Below are 26,531 nucleotides of genomic sequence, written 5' to 3' on the forward strand. Positions count from 1 at the left end.
TACTATAATACCCAGTGCGCAGCAGTAACTTGTCTTCGCGTGCTACAGGAGTGTAACACGTGCCTAGCTTTCTTCATTGACTACTGGCATTTTTTTTGCGTGTTATGTAAGGTAATTTAAATTGAATTTGTCAATGTTTTCTTTTATGTAAGTGTACGTGTAAAACAAGAATGCTCTGTTATTTGTAATTCTTCATGTTATATTTACATTGATGAAAAAGTTATTAAACATGTCTTGTTATTCAAGTTAGGACTATAGCTGTATTTTCAGTACATGTTCTAGTTTAACATTGTTTCAGTATATAATTGAGTGAAAATGACCTATAAACACTTTTTATCATTCTGAATTTTCTTTTTTGTCTTTGAGTTTAGGGCGGTTGGATGGAAAATTATTGTATTGTGTTATTTCTGTATATCAGCTAATGCTGTTTAAAACATCATGTCTCTGTTATTGATATATAGCATTGGTGTATGTTACTGCATGTATTTTGTATGCTACTTGTCTGTTCTTTATTCTCAGTTTCTTGCGTCCGGTCCCTTCAAGTGTCATTTTTTGCAAAGAATTTCTTAATCAAGTGTTTCAAATTGATATACGGCCATTATCAGCTATGTTTTCCCATATATAGGCTTAAGGCCACGTACATCGGGACTTAGAAGGGCGATGGTTTGGGCAGTTGGTGTTCCATTTGAGATTGTGTGGCAAAGCGCGAAGCAGGGACAAGGGACGCAAGGAAAGAAAGTGCTTGTCCTCTTTTTTTCCCTGCGTCCCCTGTCACTGCTTCGCGCTGTACCCCACAATCTAAAATGACATCGGGACGTTCGATTTCCTTCTCGATCCATTGTGCTCCTATGGACGCCATTTTGCTGCATCGGCTTGTCTCAAAAGCTTCTGCCGCGCTACAGAAGGACATACACGATATTGCGTGAGCTTGGCGATGTGGACTACGAGATCGCACCGCTGGACTCGCGCGTCCCCACGGACGTTGTGCACGAGTCCCAGCGGAAGCCTCATTTTGCCGCGAGCTTACCTCCCTTATATTTAGCGCCGAGACGGCGCCTTTCGAGGCGAGGGTTGGGTTACGTCGCCACCAAAAGTGGCGCTCATCAAAAGAAGACAATTTCACGTGTGGAGGTGGAATCGGTCTCCACAACAATCTTGTTTATACACTATTGTCTCTCTTGCAAATATTGTAAATACAACTTTATACGTGACTTCTGCAACGTAACAGTATTTCTTATTGCAACTTCTAAAAAGGCTACATCGCTGGTAATTGGGTTGAGATTCGGCAACGTTGCAGATGTCTGCCTTTTCTTTCCTTTGTAAAAGATGGTTATTTGAATGGCCCTCTGAAATAGTTACTGAAGTGAAAAATAATTGCTGTCGTGTTTTGAAGACCTTTTTAAATGACGGAGGAATTAATCACAAGTAATAGCTTGTCAAATAGATTCAGGTGTTTCTCTACACTCTTTCTTGAAACCAAAAATAACGACCTTTTTCTATAACGTAAACCTGCAGCCGATGTTTTTACTAAATTTTGATATGCTGAATTATGTTGTTCACGTGACGTCAGCCAGATTTTTTGTCCGAACATTTATGAACTCTTTAGAGTGCAACTTTACACATAATACATTGTTCTCGCTATACCACTGATTCATTCACTCGCATGTTAACTACGGCATAATATGCGGGGGTAACCGTTATAACGCTCAATTCGCATCCCTCCAGGTAATCCAGAACCAATTCATAAGACTTACTTATTACAAACAGTTCACGCTTTGCAAATGGAAAATCACTACTACATAAAAACAACATACTAACCACTTCAGAACTCAGCAAATATAATCTAGGGATTTTGTTCCACAAGTATCTGACTAAGGAACTGTCATCGAGCTGCTTCTCATCTTTTGACCTGATAGCTCATAGTCACACTTGATTTGCGCTCAATAGTAATTTCCGCCCACCTAAAGTGCGAACTAACTATGGTGAACAGACTCCGGAATTTTCTTCGATATCACTTTGGAATACTCTACAACCTATAATCAAAAGTAAAAAAAAAATTAAAGCAATTAAAAAGAGAACTGAAAGCGTTCATATAAATACTTACTGATATTGTCCATTTTTTTTTCTAGTTTCCTTCTATTATTTTTTATTGTCGTGCTGTTCCCAAGTGTTCTTATTATTCACATGCTATAAACATGTTTTGATATTACTCTTACCTCTCATCTGTCTAGCTTTTGCTTTAAACTTTGCATACCATCATAAGTGTCTTTAACAGGAGCTCCCGATACAGTCTTTGGCTATGGTACTTCCTTATTTATACTACGCACATGTAATTTTCTATATCTTTACTAATATATAAATTATGAAATACTGCCTCTTGCAGAAGTTTTCCAGTATTCCTTTGCAGCTGCTTCTTGGAACCAGCCTTAATCTTTCCCTCAATAATGAAATAAATATTTATGTTCTCCCAACCCTGCAAATACTTTCAAGAAGAAATGGGGTGGCTTATATCAGGGAAATTATTGCACAGTGTTAGATTACGTTGCTGAAAAAAATACTACATGCAATGTTTACTTATGCTATGTTTAATGGCCTGTATAATGGCCTGGTTTTTTTTCTTTTCTTCTAAAATTCCATCACGCCACCAAATGAGGCGCAGCCGCAGAAACAACAGTCGCGTTTCGAGATAATCACGGCTTTCTTTTATGAAAACTAATTCCTTTCGGGCATTGCGTCGCTAACGTTTCCTGCATTGTATTGTCAAACGCATATTGATGGGACTAGAATCAGTCGTAACTTCAGGCCGGGCGGGGCCGCCCACACGATACACGAAGCTTCTAGAAGGCTTCCACCGTCTGCGCAGGAAAGCAGCGTATCAGCTGGCAGACGATCTACGAATACGTCCCTGCAACCAAACGACAGGCCACAGAAATGGACATGTCACCGCACACACCTTTGCGACCTCATCATTATGAAATGCGCCAGAAAATAATGAACAGAAATGGCATCCACATAATCTATCCGGTGAGTACTACGCCGCATTTTGTTATTGTCCTTGACTTATGAAAGGAAATGGTTAAATCTGGCAACCTGTGGATACTATACATGATAATACGCATATCTGTATGCAGTATTTGTATTACGCACTTAATTTTATGCACAACACATGCAGTACCCCATATTCACAACAACTGCATGAGATTGTGAGATTTTACCGATTTACTTATCATGCCATCAGCGTAAACCGACATTGCAGTGCAAACTGGCAAATTTGGGAGTGCAAGAAAGTCCACCTTATTTCTAATTTGCCAAGTGGGAGCTAAATTATATGCACATTATTTCAAGGAGTTCATCGCTGCAAATTTTTGTTATTGCTGCAATGTTTCACAAACTTGAATTGTTACAATAGAGACAGCAAACTAATCGTATCTATTCGATCTTAAAGAGCCCCTCACCAGGTCTGGCCGTTTCTTAGCTGACGAGCGCCGTGAATAAACGCGTGCTAACAATCGTGCCTGCTAAGTATCACCTCGTCACGCGCCGAGACAAGAGCTCACATTTCAAAACAAACGCCGTTTGTCGTTCTCCTCGCGGGCGCCGTGGTCCCAGCAGCAGAGTGACGTGAATCTCGGGAATGCGCTACGCCCATCGCCGTGCTGTGACGTCACTCTCTGTGATAGGTGACTTCGAGAAGTATTCAAGGCAATATCAATTATTTGCTAAAGCTGTCACCTAAAATTAAATAATGGGGTTTTACGTGCCAGAACTACTTTCTTATTACAAGGCAACGCCGTAGTGGGAGACTCCGAAAATTTCGACCTCCTCGGATCATTTAACGTGCAGGTAAATCTAAGTACACGTTTGTTTTCGCATTTCGCTCTCATCGAAATGCGGCCGCCGTGGCCAGGATTCGATCCCGCGACCTCGTGCTCAGCAGCCAAACACCATGGCCGCTAAACAAGCACGGCGGGTAAAACCATGGCTTCAATAGAAGAAATAACGTTTACAGATATAATAAAACGTGCAAGCTGAATGTCTGCGTGTTTTTCTTTTACTTTTTGCCACCGCAAGAGTGATGTACTTACGTTTCGTGTGCATCTGCCCACGTCCTGCAGTCGCGCGTGCAGAGAACGAAACTAATTCAATATTTGCCGTCTTCCAGCGCGCGCTCAGGCTCTGTCGTTCATTCGTGTTTCCCTCAGTTTTCGTGCAGCACTCGCTTATACCCCAAGTCAGCTATTCTCGCTGCACGAAACAAGAAAAACGCAAGAGCTCGCGCACCAGACCGCCATCGGAAGTGCGCCTCGCAGCAAAGAACCGAGAAATAAAAAATTATCAGCTCTTCCACTCCGTGATGTGGAACGAGCAGGGAAGCTGCCGTGTGTTTTACCTTAGTCGACGCAACTATGTATATAGGCACTATTAATTTTATTATTATTATTATTATTATTATTATTATTATTATTATTATTATTATTATTTATTTAGGTAAATAGGTAATTAATTAATAATTTATTTGATGTAAGGTCGCCTCGGCGACTATGACGTAGCCACAACACACAGCGCCCACTGCAACCGTGTGTATAGGACGCAGGTGGCCGTTAAACCGAGCCTCGACGCGACCGATGGTATGCGTTGACCGAGCCGCAGTCATAGGAGTTCCCTAAGCAAAACACATTTCCTTATGTTTTGCGATTGTACACCCGTCCATGTTAATTACCTGAATGAAACTTGGAAGGACTACAGTTTCATTCTAGTGGACAAACAGGGAGGTGTCCGTTTCCCTCCCGTAGAAGCCCATGTACCTACAGTAGGCTGGAATTCAACAATATTTACGACCTAACTCTGAACTACGTAATTAAGAAAAGTAGATGAAACTGGGAGAAATGCTATAGCCGTCTAAGCATGTACACTCTAGGAAAAAAGAGAGTAAAAAGTGAGTCACGGCAACTTGACTCTTTTTTCTTCCGAAGACCCACTTTTGCGCGAGTAGAGTTAGAAAAGAAGAGTCAACATTTGCGCATGGGTCGTTTGACTCTCCTGAGTACGCGAAGAGTCGTCGTGGAAGATCGCGATTCCTCTGATATTCGAGATGAGTCCGGCGAGAGAAAGATTTTAATGCAGGAGAAAAAAATACCAGAAAACCTCTTCTGTTTTAGGCAGGCCCTCGGGTTCCTGTCCTGGTTGTAATGCGGTGTATCATTCTTTCATCCTTGTCATGTTCTGCAATTACTTCGAACTCTAATATATTGATTTTGCTTGACCATGTTTGTTGAAAGCTCACACGCTTAAGCGATAGCTGGTTTCCTATACTAAGGAAGGCCTGGATTTGTCACACTGGATTCTGACCATAAGTATATCTAAAAAAAAGTACTGGCTACTAAGCAGAGCACAGCAACGAGATAACAAGTTCAGTAGGCGTACTCAACAGTGTCGATTGTAAATGTAATTCCGCGAGTTAAAATTAAATTTTGAAGATTTAAGTTCCAAAATCAAGATCTTGGTATGAGGCGCACGGTAATGGAAAGCTGCAGATTTATTTTCAGCAGTTCAGGTTATTTAACGGGTACGGAATGCACGGTATACGCGCATTTTCGCATTTTGACCCCGTTGGAATGTGACTGCCACGGTTTTGATTGGACCCGGCACCTCGAGCTCACCAGCGCAACACCAAAGCCACTGGGCTCCCGCTGTGCGTTGCGTTCCGCGACCAGAAAGAAATATTAGCGTACGCAACACTGCTTTGGAACCCCCTGGAAATATAAAAACAAAAATATAGCAGTTTCACCCCAATGCTGCATGAACCACTGCCCGAACTGTTGCACGAAACAAGGTTGCTAGTTTCATCGGCTGAATAAACTGCAGTAAACATTCGCTTGCTCCTTAAATTAGCAAGCACTGGGTCACGCGCGCACGGGCAAACATCAACAGATCTCACTCAATGACCGCGAACACTCGCCGTCACAGCGTTGGCGTGATGAAGGACGCGAACAGAGGAGACCGAACGCTTCTACAGCCTCGTCCTTCAAAGCGTCTCCGAAAAATTGCGTTATCTGAGCGCCCCCCCCCCCCCCCCCCAGCTTTGCATCCATCAGAAATTATCTCCAAAACAGAGCGAGGGTGGAGCAAGACCGGGCTGGAACAACGACTAGAGCAGGAGAAGCGCGCTAAACTAGCGCCTCCTCTCCCGCCTTGCGCGTGTTTTATCACGTGACGTCATATAGAATGTTGACTTGGGGCGCCCATCCAGCCCAGCACAGCCTCGAACACTTCCTTTAACGCGCACAGCCAACGTCGCGGTATAGGATCTTATCGCACTTGACTTTATACGTAAGCTCACGGTAACACCGACAGATATATTTCGACGGTTGTGTCCATATAACTGCTATCACAAAATTCGCAATATACAGAAAATTTTACTAAGGACCAACAACGCTGCTTCTCCACGTCGTGATACAGCGGTGAACAATATTTCTGGAAAATGTGTTGCTAAATCTCCGCCAAATGACTACGCTCGCATTTGGTGACAGCTGAATGACGTCGCAAGAAATTGTGGAGGAAATACCGGAGTTCTGGCAGCTGCAGGTGCACTAGATTTTTCAGTAACGTCGGCGGCTTTGTAGTCCTACCTTACATCTCAGCAAACTGCACTCGACAGAGATCAAGGGCAGCCGCACCGTTATAGCTAAGCAAATTAAGCACAATTACGCGGCGTCTTCCAACTTCGAGCACGCTCCGACAACCCAACGTTAGATATTTCAAACGTAACCCCATCGCACGGGCAAATTTTGCTTCTGCGAAGTGAACGTAGCGGGTATTTCAAGACGCGTGTTAAATTCATGGCTGTTTCATTCATGAACATTACTTACGTGACGTAACATTATCAGTGAGCAAAACAGTTTTTATTTCAACGCGAGGAAAGAAAACCGAGACTAGCGCAACTGTTTTGCTCAATTGTGCGAATACAAATGATCCAAAGCCGAAGCCGTCAATAGCATGACGCCATTTTGCAGTTGCGTTGCATCTCGCGCGAGTACGTTGTCGTCGAGTGGTGGTTCTTTATTCTATGGAGTGGTTCTGAGAGCGCTGTGTTAGGGGCGACTGCAACCAGGTGTTGCGGTAAGTTACGGTGGGAACTTCCGTCCGTGCTGTGCGATTGCGACGAGGAGGACCGCCGCCAGCAGCGGCGTGTCGCCGATTTCGTCTTTGCCGACATGGAGCGAGTGCAGCTCGCTGGACGGTCACAAGCGCCGGAAGTGTTGCGTTTTGCACTGCGTTTTCTTTGTGACATGGGAGATCGCAACGCAAAGACCACCAGATGCATACGAAAGACTACCAGCGGAGAGTGAGCTGTGCCATATTTCTCCTAACCTCTCAGGTAAGCATATCAGCTTTTGTTCCGAGTTTACAAACGGCGCCTACTCGGCCCTTCCGGTACGGCTACATTTTGCGCCACGTTTCTCTTGGCAGTTCACAGACGTTTCATTGGCATGCGTGCGCGTATCTATGCGAAAATACTACTGGCAGAGGGAAGCCTCAGGAGAGCATCTGATATTAAGCAAAGCTGTAATGCGATAGATAAACACCGTTCTTAACGACTCCAATGACGAGTGGCCTGTCGCATCGAAAAATCCGTAGAAAACCAAGTGCTGCGCAACTTAAAGTGTAGATACAATACCAGCACCAGTGTGACTTTCTCTGGCGAGGACAGGTTGTCGAAAAAACAGCTTGTGTATTCTGAAGATTTACTAGCGCTTTAGGTATATTACCGCGAATAATCAAAACGCAACAACGCTGTATGGCAGTGTCAGGCGATGTGGCAGCACAGATATTTTAGTAGCGGTAAGGATGCTGCATGCACGAGCGAACAGACACAACGCTTTAAAAGCGCTGAAACAGAACAAATTTAATGTGCATTTGGCTGCAAGTCGGAAACACATTAGCTCACAGTATAAGCCGATGTATAATGTTATTATTTTGATATAATATTTATTTTCATGGTTGTAAATATTTAAAAGCATGAATATGCTGCGACCTTAATATAGTAAATTCTACTAGGCTTACAAAACCTGGCTGTGTTATGTGGAGAATTTGTGGTAGACCTACTGGGTTTTTTATTTTGAGTCCGGTGTTTCATGAAAAAGAAGGTCTTTTTATTTGTAGCCTTACTTTAGCGCAGATGTTTGGCAAGCAGAAATGAATTGATTGCAAAGTTGTACCTCCCGGTGAGCTGCATATGAACCTAAGTTTATCCTGTCTTGGCTATTGTAACGCGCATATAACAATTTTAAGTATATACAGCTGTAGCTGGCTTAGTCGCTGTACCGTATTTTGTAAAAGTAGAAGGCTATGATTATTTTACGTTTTTCATGCAGAAATACCTTTTTTTTTCTTGTACCAAGAAACGCCCACAGCATTGAATGAAACGAAGTGTGGTGTATTTTTCTGCTAATTTAATAAAGAAAATTTCGTCTGCGGTGTATCAGAGATTTGTTTACTTTCTTTTATTAAACAATGCGTTGTCTCCTTTGCTACTGCTGTTGTTCTGTGTATTTTTGTAATTTTGAAATGCACTTTATTTTAGGTATTCAAGAAACGGCAACATCCAGAAGAAGACGCCATCTTATACAGCACGTTATGGGTGAGACAGATCGTAGCAGGCACTTTCGCATATCTCATTAGCATATCATGCTATTTGTTGTAATTTTCGTGTCCATTTTCTGGGCCTTTATTCATTTCAGCATTATTGTGCAAAGGGTAATACTTTTACATCGGGATAGAGTAATTGTCCAAAGGAGAGACATGGCTGGAGGAGGCGGCACACCATAAGCCTCCTTTGTGCTTATCTCTATGTTGCGCAGTTACTCTGTTATCTACCAGCAAGCCCAAGTTCTTCATCAGATACATTTACTAATTCTCCGTTATTACAATTTTATAGATACAACATTGAAAGTATAGAGGTACACAGGGAGACAGAGACTTGAAATGATGAAGAGCCGTAGAACAAGGAGCATCGCTGGAGCCAATGTTTCGACATGACAAAGAGAAGGAGATAAGTTTTCTTGTCAAAACATTGAAAATGTGTTGTTCTATTACTATTTACGATTAAAAGCCAGCATTATTGCTCTTGCTGAAGTATTATGCATCATGGAATAAAAATTAGCAGGGTGAAATGTCAGTGATGTGAAATTACTTGTGTATTTTAATGCTACACCGAAAGCCACAAAAACAAGATGTGGAGAACCACATTCTTATTTGTCGCTACCCAGTTTCGCCAACTTTATTCAGAGCTTGCACTTTGTAGCATTAACGACCACTGGAATTCATTAATTGAATTGCTTTGTGGTTTACTTATGTTTAGATATGTTGAACTTGTTTTAATGCAGCTTAACATAGTACGTGTAAAAAATATAAAATGACATTTTAAGAGGCTTGCAGTTGACTAGCAGATCACTTGATGGTATGAGCTCAGGTTTCCACTGAGCTTCCATGCGCAAATCGGATGCACATTCTTTCTTTTTCATTGCTTGGATTTTCATAAACATAAGTACCATTTCTTCTTTGTCGACGTTCTAGTTGTGTTGTAGGACCTAAATGTTTACATTTATTTGTATTGGTATCCATGTTACACAGACAGCTGAATTTTTCTTGTAAATTGTGACATGGTAGGACTAAGAGCATTTGTGAATATCTGCTGCAGGTACACTCTGATGGCTCCCGCCCCTGCATCCTACCACCACCGTGTCCTGACTAAGTCCACTAGGGAGTTGGCAGCCTCCGTGATGATGCCAAGCAGGCTGGAAGCCGACAGAAAGATTAAGGTAAATACATGAAATTAAGTGGCAACTTTTTGAGTGAAGTGGCTTGTAGCCACTCAGCAATAAAAGAATTAACTTCAAAGCAGTTTAGACTCCTTGCTATCGGTGCAGGAATGCTCAAGTCCATGCATTTCGCCTTAGCCGCCAATAGGCTATGTGGATTAAACGAAACGTGATGCAAATTTTGAAACTAGTAGGAGCCCACTTGTACATTTTTCTTTCTTGCTTAACACAAAACTGCTTTGATAAAGCTTTAGCAATTTAAAAACAATACAGTCTACTCTCATACATGGTATTGGGCATAAATTTACTAGGACTGCCTCAATAGTAAGTATGCCGATAAACATACACCAAAACTGACTTTTTTTGCTAGTTCATCCTTATCTCTGTGCACTGCGGCATAATTTATCTTCCTGAAACCAGTTTTTGCATGCAGCACAAGTCCTAAATATGTGGATTACATAAATTTGCAGCTTTTGCTGTAAGCCAGTTCTATGAAAATAAAGTTAGTAGGCCATTTTGTCCATGTTTAATGACCCATAATAAACTGAGCAGTGGCTAATAAGCAGTTAAATTTTTGGTGTAAGGCCTCTCTTTATTGTCCTGAAAAATTCGGCCCCCTTAATGAAGGAACCAATTTTTTGGCTATGCATTTTATGATGCATAGTTTGGTGCGTTACACAAAATCTCACTTAGTGCTTGCGACAGTAAAAAAACTTTTTAAGTTAAGTATTTGTTGAAATTAACGTTTGTCCTATTTGAAGGGCCTCCAGTTTTTCAAAAACAAATTTCAAGTGGTCGTGTGCTAGGTCGGGACAGCTCGCATGGAATAGCCTACTTACACAAATAGAGAGGGCCATACCCACCGTGGTTGCTCATTGGCTATGGTGTTGGGCTGCTGAGCACGAGGTCGCGGTATCGAACCCCGGCCACGGCGGCCGCATTTCGATGGGGGCGAAATGCGAAAACACCCGTGTACTTAGATTTAGGTGCACAGTAAAGAACCCCAGGTGGTCGAACTTTCCGGAGTCCTCCACTACGGCGCGCCTCACAATCAGAAAGTGGTTTTGGCACGTAAAACCCCATAATTTAAATTTTTTTGGGAGGGCCAAGTACACTTGACTTTATGTTAAGATACTATTATTGATCTACAAAAGACGAAATGAAACATTCCATCCTATAAGCAGCTCTTTACATTCATTTACACTTTTGCACATTTGTATACCTCAAGTCTGGTGACTTGTGTCTGTTTTCATTATCTGCTATGTGCCGATGGTAAACTTCAGGTTTGCCCTATGGTGAAGAATATTTTGGTGCTTATAGATATGGATCTGTGTTTTTCAGGTTGCCTCGAAATTTTACCCAAGCCGTGCCACACACTTGGGCCAGGCCTCTTGCAAACGACGTATAACCAGGCTCAACGCATGAGTGTCGAGTGAGTCCGGAGATCAAGGCAACCTGCTGTGCAACCTGCGTGCAACCTTTGGTGACCCCTCTACATGTTTCACCTATTTCACAGCTGTACCTCAGCTACCACCTATCCAAACAGCATCACCAGCTGTGGTCACTCATCGAACCATGGATGAATGTTGGGGTGGAGATATTTGAAGAGACATTCGATGTGTCTCTTCAACTTCTAAGCAAATACTTGTGTTATTATAATTCATATGTGTCTTTAGTACCTAGTTTTTAATGGTTCCTTTCTAGTAGAATTCTCACCACCGATTCCTACTATTATAATGTATGTCTGTCTTTATGCCTAGTTTTTTGTAGTTCTTTTGTACTTGTGTATGTAATTGATTGCTTCATAATTCTTGTTATACAGAAGGTTAAAATGCAAAGTTATGGCATTTCTTTTCTTCATTTTGATAATCTACAGCACTGCAAAGTATTCAAGAAATGTAACCTAATGTGGGCTCTGGTGCAGGAAAAATTTAAGAACAATATTGGGTACTTACTTCAAACACCCATTATTTTTGGAAGAGTCAAGAATATAGGAGCACAGAAAAGAAAATATTAAACTAGAGAAACATGAGTTCCCCTCATCAGTCTGATAATAATGTGACTTCTTTTCACTGCAAACATACGAGTAATACTCGCATACCAGGTTTGAGACACGAAGGCTATGATGCCCTTGGCATTTCTCAGTGCCTATTTGCCACGCTGACGAAAGTCAAAGGCATCGTAGGTTTCATGCACACATTGGTTGTGTTACACTTTTGAGCATTGCATTTCTCAAACACAAAGATTTACAGCAGTGCTTGAAATAGCAAATGCCTTTCCTAATTTATTAGTGCAAGAGTAACAGTAGAGATCATGTAAAAATTATTTTACAGACTATATGTCCATGGATGCACGGTTCTGATGACATAGCATTGACGTGGTCGGGGGATGAATATCTTTATTTCAGATTTAAATATTGGCTTCCAGGTCTGGGTTGTGTCTCTTACACTGAGTAGTCTAGGTCCGAGCCCATTTTCTAGAGAAAGTGAATTAAGCTAGGATTTTTAAACGTCAAAATATTTTATCTAAGACACTAATGTAACAATCAGCAACGTTCTTTAGGCATTTATTTCCAAATTTGTGAGGATATATATTATGACTGGTTTCATTATTGTGAGAACAAATATTTGTTTATTATCACACTAGAGTTGGCTGCCGCATTGGTATACAACCCCTTTACAGGCTAAAAATTCTGTGTTACATAATAGGCTGTTTTTGGTTTTGCACACTCAATGTTAAGGGATGCAAATGGTGACATAGAACAGAATGCAAAAATGACTAAGGAATGCAAGCAGGGCGTGGGGCTTTTTAGGCAGATGCGTGCGTGTGGTATTTATAAAGCTCCCCATGGTATGCCTGAAAGCATTTGCTAACACTTTGATAGAATACACTGACACCCACTTATTAAGGAGGAATACTCCTCGAAACAACTTTTTTATATATTTGTACAAGAGATTTGAATATACTGTCATTCATAAAGTGTTTTATTAGATTAGAATTGTCATTGCTTTTTGTGTAGGTGCTGTTTTTTAGTTATGTCCTACACAGTGGCAAAATATTTTTGTGGGCACTTTCTAGTGTATAAAATTTTCAGAAATAGCTTCATGTTGTATCTTATTTAGCTAGTTGTATACTGCAAAGTGGTGATACCTATCCAAACAGCTTCTACAATTACTGGAACTATACAAAAAAATATTAGACCGCTTTAAATAGTTTTACAGATTGCAATATCAATTAGGTATCAGCACTCTGCATATCTTGAAGAGTGCATATGCCAAATTTCGTTAGTATAGCACAATTATAAGTGCATAAGGGTATTCTCATTCTATTGTGAGAAAACGTTTTTGAAGTACATTCAATAATTTTTTTCACTATAGCATGAGAAGTATGCAAGATTAGTAGGCAGGCCTGTCTGCCTGCCTACTAATCTCGCTTACTTCTGGTAACGTTACATGCTGTTTGAATAGATATCGGCGCTTTGCAGTCTACAAAGAGCTGAGTTAGCTACAGCACACTGCTTTTTGTGAAAATTTAGTACACAAGAAAGTGCCCGTGAAGATCACTGTATTTCCCATTGTGTAGGACATAACTCAAGAAGCAGCTAAACAAATACTAATGACAGATATGAAATCTGCATGAAGAACTCTACAATTTGCTCTCTTTTCAAACCTCTAGTAGAAATATTAAAACTGTTTCGAGTAATATTCAATCAGCAAAACATGCCCCTTGCTATAGTGACCTACAACATAGCGACGCATATTGAAGGCAAGTCCTTTTGTCGAAGCGACTCTGGGCTGTCTTTCCAAGGGCTTCTGTTAAACACTGAAATTTCCTGCATTTGCCAGAAGTCAATACATGAAATGTTTATGAATTTGCAATTGGTATTGGCACACTGACAGGAAAAAAACAGCTCTGTGAAATATAGAATCGAGTATAACTTTGTTCGACATTTACATTTTGATTCCATATCTTTGTTTTGTGTTTTGTACTGGGTGTCTCAGCAGTGACTGCCGCTAAAAATTGAAAATAACTGCTTCATGACAATGCGACAATTTTCGCAAACAGAAATATATAGCAGTGGCAGGGATTATAATTACGGTACTCAATAACGTCTAGTTTGTAAGAACTCAGGCTAGCATCAGTTCTGAGATACACAACCCAGAAAGACATGACCAAATAATTTTATCTTCCACACAGAATTGTCCCACAAGGCTTACAAAATGTTTTGTGGCAAAGTAATATCTGCAACAGCAAAGCATGTTCCACCAAGTATGGCGATAAATATTTCAGAACTGTCAGTCTGAAGACACCTACAAACTGACAATACCTTCAGCTCTGACTAGCCTCTATAATGAGATGTTAGCCATTTTGCTGAAATTATTAAAACTTCAGTTATGGTGATCTTGTTTAAGGAGAAATTTGCAATTATAATGCAGTTCTAGTCTCAGTAACTTTTGTAAATATTTTCCAATTATTTTTTCAGACTACAATTTTTGGTAGTTGAGGTATTCATTGCAGCAAGAGCTAGTACATGGCATTTAATAATAAAGGTACTGGTCATTGTAGACTTTCTCTCTTCAGAATTTGTTCTATTGAACAGCCGTTTCTTGCAATCTGAAAGGATGTACCCGCCTCCTTATGTTAGCAAGAAACAGGGAAATCTGTCAGTATGTTTTGTTTAAAATACAGCTCATCAAACCGATAGTTAGGCTGCTTGCTAATTATAATTTATAACGATAATAGTGCAGGACCATAAAAACAGAGTGATGCTGACTCATAACTATGCCCAGCTACATCCAGGCAGCTGTGCCATACAGTGTGCATGTGTTCAGAAGAGCCAAATGCCCCAGAGAGAAAGCAACAGTAACTCATTGTTTGTCATCTTGTACAAGCAGATTATGCGCTAGGTGCAATTTATGCTCAGTAAGTACACAAATCAGTCATGTCAGGTGTCTTACTATAGGTTGCAAGTTCGAAGTTCTTCTAATCTTGCTTGTTTTTATTTTGTTTCCTTTGTGAGCATGAGTGACTTGGTCGCCTTCGCACATATCCTCAAAACTGTTTCATCACTGGGAATAACGAAATTTAACTTACATATAAAATTTCCAGTTACTAATTTGGTAGGCTTCGAGCTTAATTCTCTTATCTTTTATTTGTTTATCTACCAAGTAGCCTTACCGTTCATTGAAACATATCTGCGCAATGCAGAGTGGGCACCCAAATTTGTAAATATCTGTTCTTGCTTTATTTCCTGCCCTGGTGTTTTCAAAACCTAGCATTCGTGCAATGGTCTGTCTGCACCTGCAGAAAAGTAGTAAAGTGGTTAAAGTTAAAGATCAACAACATAATTAAGATAGAAAGCAAAAATATGAGTTCGCAATTGTCCCCCATAACCAGAGTTTCGCTTAGGACTAAAAAATATGACATCCTGCTGTGGTGTGAGAGTTGATTTGGGCACCAAGGGGACTACGTAGCACCTGTGCTAGTGTACACAACAAAGCAAGAAACAATCACTCCAGATTGGAGCGGCAGTGGAAAGTTAAGCACAGATGTTTTATTTCACGCACCATTAATGCGGCTTATCATCTGCTCCTTTTGTTTGGGAACGCATAAAATTGGGAAGACAATCCTTTACGCCATTGTTACCTTTGCGGGACACCAGAGAAAAGTAGAAATCGACAACAGGTGTTCACACTAGATTGCCCACAGTGTATTATCTGGATGTGTTTCACGCTACAAAAGACTACTGTGGTAGATAATCATAATGACAAAGACAAAATAATTAAAAGAGGCATGTGTCAGTCATCCATCCATTACCTCCAGTGTTTATAGAAACACTTCTTTCTGTATATGTGCCAAGCCGTAGGGAGGCTTTACGTAACTCAGTCATGCTTGCTAAGTTAAAGATTGGAATGAGGAAAATCACAACAACATTGTATGAGTGATTTGTAAATGTGGCACCTAATCTAACTTATTCATGTATGGGCTGAGGATCGATTACAGCCAGTGCATAATGTGCTCTTACAGGATGACTTGTGATGAGTAAAAGAAGCCTTCCTCACATCTTCCTCTTTGTTCCTTTTGGGTCTTTGTGCACTATGTGTATTGTTACAGCTGCGTGCATGCAGCTGGGTATAGTTTGTTTACGTGTTCTGCTTCCTACCTTGTCCTCATCATTCATGCGCTATCTTTGCCGTAACAAATAACAGCTACCTTTGCTACTTATTTTGTCAACGTGTTTGCATTATGGAAAGTTTTGTATTAGCGGTTATTTCTACCTGTGAAATTGTATGTCTCAGCTATTATACTTAGTCTTGCAAAAGTATGTTTCTCAACATAAATAAATGATCAGTATAAGTGTTGCTGTATTTATTTTTGTAAGTTTGTCAGTTATGAACCTTTTATACACTGTTGCATGTCGTATGACAAAATAAAATTGATGCAAAACTTTTTAAATGTGGTGTTTTTCAGATCAATTTTCATCTCACGCTAACATGTACAAATTGTGTGGGAAAAAGTGCCAACAAGTGTACCGTAAGGTGAAACAGCTGTTTTTACTGTTAGATTGGATTATCAATTGCCAACCAGTTGTTTTCAGCAAGCGTAGTAATAATGCATAGATAATGTAATCTAAGTTGGAATACTGTTTTTATTGCACTTCATCATCATCATCACCATCATCATCATCATCATCATCATCAGCCTGGTTATGCCCACTGCAGGGCAAAGGCCTCTCCCATACTTTTCCAACTACCCCGGTCACGTACTAATTGTCCAGGGATTCTTAGCACCCTCTGCAGCGTCGCAGGTCTGACCGCCGCCGTGGTCAGTTGCTTCGCATCTGCTGGGGACTGAGGGCCGGGGTTTGATTGTTGTGTTCATATAGGAGGTTGTGGCCAAGTACTGCACCAGGGTGGCCAATCCTGCTCTGGTGAGGGAGTGCGTTACCAGTTCTGGTCACCGGGATCAGGCCACACTCTAGGCCTCTTTATTATATTATGTATTATTATATTTATTATATGGGCCTCCTTTGTACACAAGTGCAGCCTTTCTTATTTGTTATGTGTAGCTTACTTGCTTAGAGTGTTAAGTAGTAAGTTAAGTCTTTTAGAACAGGGAAATACGTTGAACTTCTAAATCTTTTGACATATTATAAGAGACTTGTGCGGTGGTGAATTAAACTTCTAGATGAGTTACAGAATATTTTGGAGTCTCATTGTGGTTCTGAGTGGCATTGCAGTGTCATGCATATACAGCTGCAGGCTACATATTAGATATTTAAGACTGTTTTACTTGGTTGGCTATTGATTCCAGTTTAATAGTAATGAGAACTGTCTTGCTTTCATAGTGATTCTGTGCTGACTGACACATTTGAATTTTCCAGAAAACAATAACAAAGATTGAAGAAATATTAAGTTTTTCTTGCTAAACTGCCATGTGCTTCATTGCAAGTTTACTGTGGATTCTTTGTTATCCTTTGTTGTCTTTTCACAGTAGTCTTCTTGAGAACTAGCCATAGTCCTGTGTACTTACAGCAAGAGTTCACACATTTTGAAAAGCGGATCAACACTGCCAACCAAGAGCGAAACGACTTACATGGAGTAGTTACTTTACTTTATTTGCAACAGGCTGGCACCACGCCCTAAGTGTAACTTGACACACACTTATGGAGTCATCAGACTCATCTAGAATAGAGACCTGAATCATTCTTGCAGTGTTCATGTGACACTTTATCTTGAGTCGTCTGACTCATCTATAATTGTTAACGGACTACCTCAGCACTAGTCTTGTCACCCTTTTGAGGGTATAGGTGACTACTACAAAAGAGTATGCATGAGTATTGTGTGCGGAGTCACGTAAACACCTTGTATTGAGCACAGATAGTCTCGGGACTCTCTGCCAAAAGAGAGTTCGGGTGTCTCCCACAAAGTGTGTCGTATACGTGACCAGTCCAGGCTCTTCGAAAAGAGTCAGGGATACTCTTCTTTTACTTAGTGTGTAATAGGCATATAATTTGTTTCGGAATAGTTTCGATAAAACAAGGCTCACAGCCGTTTTCTGTAACCATACTCTCTCCGTAAACAACCACGTATTGATAGCAGACGGGAGCTTTGTATAGTTTACAACCTAACTGCAAACTAGTTATGACAAGTAAATGAAACTCGGAGTGATGATACAGTCCTCGTAGCGGCAAATTTCAGTATAATTTTTCCCAAGGTGCATACATTATATTGAGAGGCACAGAGCATTCGCGAGAAACTGGAGAGGAAAATTTTTTCGCGTCGATGAGACGCGTAGAGGGACGGACATCGTCCACCGCCGCAGGGCAGCTGCATACAGATTCGCTGTAAATAGAAAGAAGACAGCGCCCGTGACCTGTGCGTCAGGAGATCCTCGAGGTCCGGTGCGGGAGAACGCAGGGAAGGAATCTTGCTTGCGGAGGTTAGACGGGGCGAGTGGATAGAGTGTCTAGCTGTGACACTCAGCCTCTCAAAATGATGGGCTCACGGCACTGAAATACTTTTATCTCGGCTATTAATGGACCAATTTTTTTTTTAAATTATTGCGTTAGAACGCTCCCTTGAGGGTACTTAGCAACTTCCTACGTATAACCAAAATTTATTGTGTGGCGTGGTGAGGGTATCTTTGAGCTCATGGATATGCTAACCTTACGAATACGTATCTATGAGTAGTTTTCACCGTTCGGGAAGCCGATGAAATTTACGAAACGAGCTTAGGAGAGATTACTTGGCGATGAGATCCAATACAGTGCATGTGAGGGTATTTTCTGACTAATGTGAGTCTCGCGGTTCAGCTATTATTATAGAGTATAAAAATGATTGAATCATATTGTACCTTTCGAATGGGCATCAGTAAATTAGCCTAAACAGGGCCCAGAAATAAAATTTTGTCCCGAACGAGCATGCTGCGTAATAAATGTCTAAGGGCTGACTTTTACTAACAGTCCCCTTCCAAATATCTCAAATTCAAGTTAATGGGTTTTTTATGAGTGCCATAACGGCAATGTTTTAGAGGTTGATATGTTTATTGCATAAATTACTGTGCAATGTTTTTCAATTTGAGTACACGCAATATTCGTTATTGCATTAATAACTTATTCCGACATTTTTGTAGCAGCTAATATGGTGTAAGCACCAACGACATTGCTTTATGCTTAATCCTTGTCTCTGGTACCACTCCCCTCTGCAATATTTTTTAAGACCCTGAGACAAATAAGTAAGCAAATAAATACAAAATTCGGCGAAAACACTTAAGACCGCTGAAGTGAGGGAATGTGAAAGCATTATAGTCGCTCTTGGTGAAATGATTTTTTTCTTGCGAATTTCTTATGAACGCAAACACTCTTCTGCGTTTCAACCACGCCTCGCGAGGCATAAACGAACCGCTAGCCAAGGATGCCAACGCACTAGATTGCCCTCGAAGAGCTCATAACGCGAAGGACCACACAGTGGCATTTAATTGGACACTAATGCTTTTTATTTTATTAGCTTTTTTATGCACACTTGGCGTTGTGCCACTTGCTAAACATTGGCTCAGCTGTCCAACAATGCGCGTGCAAGGCCACACGCTTGGTGGAAGCATAAATGGCCATTTTAACGCCACTCAGCGGTCCTTTGGGTTACCAACAGCTTGCGGCCAAGCGAGCGCGTTCAGACGCTTGGACAACGCCTCCTAGATAACACACGGCCGGTGAATTCCGATTCGTGACGTCATGCTATATTGCCCCACTGCCATAGAAATTAACGGGGACACGCCAGAGTAAGCCGTGTGATTTTGACGCCATCGTTTTCTTCACATCGGGCTTGGCAATTGAAATTTCGGGCTGAGTAGCATGGTATCATCAAGCAGAGTAGAGAGGCCTCCTATCTAGGAGGTGTGGGTTAGGCCAGTAGGTAAGACACTCAGCTTAGTTTTATGTCTTAGTTTCGAAACGGAGTACCACCAACACTTCTGCTTTCGAATTTACTCTCTTATACATGACTTTCTTTATAGCGATTACGGACGCTAGGTAGGAACGTAGGCGATAGCTTGCAAAGTGAGCGTGCGCTGCCTCAATAGGCAGCGGATGCTCCGATTCGCCCACTTTGCTACGTCAAGACGCGCATGTGACGTGGCATCGCAGCCGATGGGAATTTAGGTGTCGTTTCCCTGCTATAGAAAACGGCTTCGTCGCTCAATGGACCATTTGATGCTTGGGCATCAGCCCTTACGAGAATGGCCTTGACCGTTCAGTCACCCACCAGTCAACCCAGTCACTTCGCTGTAGACTCGCCCTTCCTGTACACCCATTATGTAGATTGTCGACAGACTCCATACAGAGAGCATGCGGACTTGCCATTAGAATGTGCGTGCGTGACCAGTGTGTGTTCGTATATTTATATATATATATATATATATATATATATATACGAGGGTCGTTCAAATCAGTCCGGGACTTTTTTGAAAACAAATAGAACAACCAATTTCAAAGTGTGGACAAGCGGTCTATTTTGCCACGTAACCTCCAGCTACAGTCATACTGTTACCCCAGCGTTTAACTGAGGCCTGAAATGCTTCGGCATAGAAAGATTTCTTATTACCACGTAACCATTGTAGGACACCATTCTTCACTTCACCATCAGTGTTGAAATGTTTTCCTCCAAGGAATTCCTTCACGGGCCCAAACAGGTGGAAATGACTTCGTGCTAAGTCAGGACTATGTGGGAGGGGGGTGGGGGGTGGGGGGCTATGTCTCCCAGCCAAGTTCCTCGATTGTTTGGAATGTGAGTTGAGCGGTATGCGGTCCTGCATTGTCGTGCAAAAGGACCACACCCTTTGTGATCAAACCCGGACGTTTCTTCCGTAACCTGTTTTAGAGCAGTTTACGGATAGAACACAGCAGTAATACTCATTCTTGACAGTGACACCACGAGGTAAAAAAATCAAGGTGAACAATTCCCTGTTTATCCCAGAACATACTTGCCATCACTTTGTCAGCAGACGCAACTGTTCGAAATATCTTGGGAGATGGTGATTCCGTATGCTTCCACTGCATCGATGTTCCTTTGGGTTCTGGGGTGTAATGGTGAACCTATGTTTCGTCACAAGTCATGATGCGATTCTGAAAACCCTGGCCTACTCTATCAAAAGGTTCCTTCAGTTCTCTACAGATTTCAACTCTTGTGTGTCTGTCAAAAGCAGACAGCTGCTTTGGGACCCAGCGTGCACTCACTTTTCGGAACAAGAAATGAGCATGAATTATTGTGTTCACTGTTCCTAACGACAGGTTATGCGACGAGGTCTGCGATCAGCTGCTTCACGCACTGAATGTTCTCAGGAATGACCACCGTGGGCAATGATCCACCACGACCAGGATCGTCAGTAATAGAGATACGGCCATCTTTGAAGCGCTTACACCATTGAACTGTCTTACTGCGACTGAGTGTCTCATCACCGTACTGAGCCTGAAGTATTGTGTAAATTTCAACTGGATACAAAAGCTCCAGCCTGGGCGTCCCTTTAAACTTGGAAAGAAACAAGAAGTCCCGGTTTGATTTGAACAACCCTCGTATATATATATATATATATATATATATATATATATATATATATATATATATATATATATATATTCTGAACCATGGCACATGTTATATTTACAGTTAGCTTTGCCATTCTGACGTTTCGATAACATTGGCATTAATTTCTGCAAGCCGAGTCTGACCATAGCAGTAACCTAAATCAGTTAATATTAATTGCAATTGGGTAATATATACACAACCTGCATTAAATGCAGCAGTTATACTATTGGTAGATTCACTGCCCACATGTGGGTACGCATATGCATGGTGTCACACTACGCCGTCACCATCTATGCGATTAACGAAAGTATGGTAGCTTTCAGAGCCGGCCACCAGGACAAAGAAAGCGCTAACGGCCATAAGTACGACCGTCGACGTCGGCGCGTCACACGAATGATAGCGCGAGCTATGTTAAGCGTTCCCAGGCGATTTGGATCAGTTCTGCGCCCCAAAACTACGATTTCGCTCGGCGCAGTGTACAGAATGTTAAACTGTACCATCGGCCGGCGTCAATGCAGCGCGCAAACGCAGTGGCAGCCGAAGACGGGAAAATAATATCGGTAATTTTACCGGTGGATAGATGTATCTTATGAGCGTCCCCATTCGAACAGGGTGGTGGGTTGCGCCCCCAAGCTCTTGCAATTCTACTGCCTAATGTCCTACCTAGTAAGTCTCTTGCATGGGCTAGTGGTTCATGCTTGAATTAGTAAAGGCAAGGAGCAGAAGACCAGGACTCCAGAAGAACACCAACGACAGGACCGCCGCCGACGCCGGTCCTGGTCTGGTCCTGGTCTTCTGCACTTTGCTTTTACTAATTCAAGCCCTACCTAGGTTAAAAAATAAAAAAAGATAATAAAATAAAAAAACACGATGATGTCCAACAGCCAAATTTTTGGACCCTTTATTGTGAACTTAGCTTTTGCACGTCTCCGTTTTTTTTTTTTCGATCACCTACTTTTGCTCCACCAATCTTCCAATCACCTCTTACTAATCTGTCTTGCCGACATGTTTACTTTTCGCCTGCTCTCGCTGAACCCAAGGGACCGAGATAGGGGAAAAGTAAACATGTGCACAATAGATATCAGTAAGAGGCGATTGGAAGATTGGTGGAAGGGAAGCAAGGAAACGACAAAAAAACGGAGACGTACAAAAGCAATGTTCTCAAAAGGGGGCCAGAATGTGTGGTTGTGGGAATTCATAGTGTTTTCTTTCGTTTTTTTTTTCTATTTTAACTTCGGTAGCACATTAGGCAGTATAATAGCAAGAGCTTGGTAGCCCAACCCCCCGCCCCGTTCCCAAGGGGACGCTCATAACATCCATACATCCGAGGTGGTTCAGGGTATGTGGAAAGGTGTAGTAATTCCAGGACTTACTTTTGGAAATGCGGTTGTTTGTTTGAAATCAGGGGTACAATCAGGACCCCATGGGAACCAAAGGTGAGTGCGACGCCTCTGAAGGGAAGACTACAAATGAAGCGGTGGTGGGTGACATAGGCTGGCCTAGTTTTGAAGTGAGGGAAATTCATGATTATATTGCGCTCAGTGTTACACAGGCGAACGATAGGGACAGCACGTGGACGTATGTAGAGCGTGCTGTCCCTATCGTTCGTCTTTGTAACACTAAGCGCAATATAATGATGAACGGCAACCAACTAGCCCGTTGATTGCTTTACTAAGTGAGGGAAGCTCAGAGTAAAATTAAATATGAAGCACGACGAAGGAATATGGAAAAAAAGTAAATAGGATGGGGGAGTGCTGAGGTATTTGTACAGGGGAAACATTGATTCACAGTGAAGGAAAAGAACTAGGAAGCTTACCGGCAGGTATGTGGTCTGTAGGTTGAGTAACACAGCAACAAAGAACGTCAAACGCAAAGTCAGAGAGGCTGAAATTTTCTCATGGGTGGCGGCAATTAGAAAGAAACATGACCTGAGTAACTAAACAAGCAGAAAACACGAAATCAGGAAAGACACAATTGATGATAACTCAAAGCGGTGCTCATTACTTTTCGAAGCGAGATCATGATGCCTTAGAAAACGCACCTATAAAGCGGGGTATTAGAAGGAAGAAGAAGCATGTGCTTGCTTCGGTAGAGCCCGGGAAACGATGAAGCACATTTTATTAGAATGTGAAGACATCTGCCCAGCGGTCGATTTAAGCACCACTGGCCTCCTTGAAGCCATTGGGTTCAGCGAGAGCAGGGGAAAAGTAAACATGTTCGCAATAGAGATTAGTAAGAGGCGATTGGAAGATTGGTGGAAGAAAAGTAGGGAAACGACAAAAAACGGAGACGTACAATAGCTAAGTTCACAATAGGGGGTCAGAAAATTTGATTGGTGGACTTCATCGTGTTTCTTTTTCTTTTTTAACCTGCTAGGACATTAGGCATTATATTAGCAAGAGCTTGGTGGCGCAATTCACCGCCCCGTTCCAAGGGGACGCACATATTATACATCTCTTCATCCGGTAAAATGACATATATTATTTTCCCGTCTTCGCCTGCCACTTCGTTTGCACGCTGCAATGACGCCGACCGATGTTATAGATTAACATTCTGTACGCTGTGCCGAGAGAAATCGTACTTTTTGTGCGCAGAAATGATTCAAATCGCCTGGGACCGCTTAACATAGCTCGCGGTATCCTTCGTGTGGTGCGCCAATGTCGATTGTCGTACCTGTTCCCGTTAGCGCTCTCTTTGTACAGTAAAAAAAAGTCTCTGGTACACTTGCGGCGCTCTAATCACTCATAGTACACTGCAGAATTTGTTAAAGGTTGTCCTATCACATGCTGAACTTCATCTGAATTTTTACTCGTTACGTCGGAAGGGCCCTGCACGAACGGTAATTGTCCCGGTACTTATACGATACTGCAGCACCTGTTACACAATGGAGTGTGTAGCGACCGCCCGTCACTTCGTTGTCCTCACCGTGGGGGTCATTGCCCCTTGCTCCGGAAAACCAGCTTGACTCGCCGTGGGCGACATCGCCCCTGCTCTTTCTTGGAACAGAAGACCGGCTGCCCGATTGGGGCGCCACCACTGCCACTCGGCAAGTCTGCTTTTACTTTTGAATAAAGCCAGTCGACTTTCCATTTTCAAGCTATAAAACATGTATTGCTTGCCTCCACAAAACCGAGGTCTAACCAAACGGTGAACCGCGATATTTACGCTATATATTCGAACACTAGCCATGGACGACGCTGCTTGTACACCTGCTGAAAGAGACAGCGCCACGATAACGTCTCCCGTCATCGCCGCATCGCTTCAGCTGCCCAGCTTCTGGCTGAAAAATCCCAGAGTTTCGTTTGTATGGGCAGATGATTGTTTTCAACTCCAGCACATCAATTCACTGAAAGCAAATTACCTGCACATTGTCGCCGCGCAACCATCCGACATCGCCGATGCCATTGACGACTTGCTAGCTGGTACGCTTTCGGTCACAGCTAGCGACGACCTGAGACCTACGGTCCTCGAGCGCCTCGAGCCGTCGCGACAGAGTAGGCTCGAACAGACCCTTTCCGAAGAACTGGGCGACGAAAGACTGCCAGAACTCCTGCACCACTTGCGTCAATCACTGGGTGAACACTTCACAAAGGGGAGCCACCTTCAAATTTTGCACGAGCTATCATTGCGACGCCTTCCACAGAGGCGGGTTCCGATGAAACGAGTCTCAGTCGGCTAGGTACACTCGCTGACCACATATGTGACTGCTCGTCTAAGGCAGAGTCACCTATCACTGCTGCGAGAGTCTCAGAGAAAGGAGACCGACTCTCGCGCCTGTAGAAAGCAGTCAACCGCCTTACTAGTGCACTGGAGAAGCTGAAGACGGTTGACAACACTGGAGACCAACTTCGGCGCAACCATTCACCTTCTCTGTCTCGCAGTGCACCTAGAGACTCGCCGCGGCAGTTGCGCTGGTCTCATCGTCGCTTTCACGAACAAGCAGGTCGCTGCACCCAGCGCTGTTTGTGGACGGGAAACGCAACGGCCAGTTGCTAATAGAGGCATGCCGCATCAGCACTCGGGCTTCGTATTCTACGGCATCACCGGCATTCACCTCGTCGTCGAGGCGGGATCCGAGCTGTCTATCGTTCCAGCCACGACCGCAGATCGCCAAAGCGCCAAGTCCATACCCACGCTCTACACAGTGAAGAATACTGACATCGAATCGTTTGGGCTCTGGTCAATAACACTAGACGTCGTGTTTCGGCGCTTGGAGAGGTGGGTGTATGTGATCTCCGTTCAGCTTTGCAAAACTAGGAGCGGACTTCCACAGCCATTTAAACCTAGATGTGCGTGTTCGCCATCGGTGCCTAAATGATAACGTGACATCGTACTTGGCCTGCTGTCCAACCTTACCACCCCAGTTTTCGCCGGTCGCGACAAGGTACTTGGTGAGTACCCGCAACTCAGGAAGCCCCGAAAGGATGTGCTACCTGTGAAGCACAAGGTGGCGCGTCATATTCATCATTACCGGCCCACCTGTCGTCGCCCGGCCATGGCGGACCGCCGGACGGACATTCTCAGTTGCCCGCCATGAGCTCGAGCACATGCTTCAGCTCGGCGTTACTCGTGCTTGCTTCAGCAATTGGTCTTCACCTCTCGATATGGTTCTAAAGCAGGACAACGCGATTCGCGACCTTGTTATTACGGAGCTTCAAATGTCATGACTACTCCGCATCAATATCCCCTTCCCCGCATATATGGCTCTGGCGCTCTATATACAACACATACATCAATTGCACATATGCAGCATATGCAGACAAATGAAGAGGCACCCGGCGTCAGCGAGACAGACAGCTGTACAAGATGGCGTACTCAAAACTCAAACCGGCGTCCTCAGCCTCTACTACTTCTTCTTCAGCGCCCACCTCTTGCCGAGTGCGCGTTCCAGTCACTTCTTTCTCAGCGCTGGCGCGTTACACCTACCGGCATTATTCCCCCGCCAAAAGAAAAGCATCGACCCCGATGCTTACTAAACTACGATGCTTGCTGAAAAAAAGTGGAAGTGTGGAAGTCGTATAACATCGGGTTGGCGCCGCCTTAACGGGCGAAATACGGATGTCATCCAAATCTATGGATGAAAAATACCTGGTTCGTTACAGTCAATCTAACGAATAGTCGATCCGCG

General features: G+C 42.7%; 1 protein-coding gene across 2 annotated transcripts in view; it reads left to right on the forward strand.

Moving 5' to 3' along the window:
* Positions 1–2,519: 2,519 nt before the first annotated feature.
* The window catches only part of LOC129384965 (uncharacterized), a 180,089-nt gene continuing 156,077 nt past the window's right edge, over positions 2,520–26,531 (forward strand). The window contains exon 1 of one of the 2 annotated variants that reach the window (XM_072287979.1): positions 2,520–3,024. In XM_072287979.1, coding sequence (XP_072144080.1) covers positions 2,932–3,024 — 93 coding nt within the window. In that variant the 5' untranslated portion in view covers positions 2,520–2,931. The remainder of the gene's footprint in view (positions 3,025–26,531) is intronic. The other variant, XM_072287978.1, reaches the window with a different exon arrangement.

This window comes from Dermacentor andersoni, chromosome 4 (genome assembly GCF_023375885.2).
Source record: "Dermacentor andersoni chromosome 4, qqDerAnde1_hic_scaffold, whole genome shotgun sequence".
Taxonomy (NCBI): Eukaryota; Metazoa; Arthropoda; class Arachnida; order Ixodida; family Ixodidae; genus Dermacentor; species Dermacentor andersoni.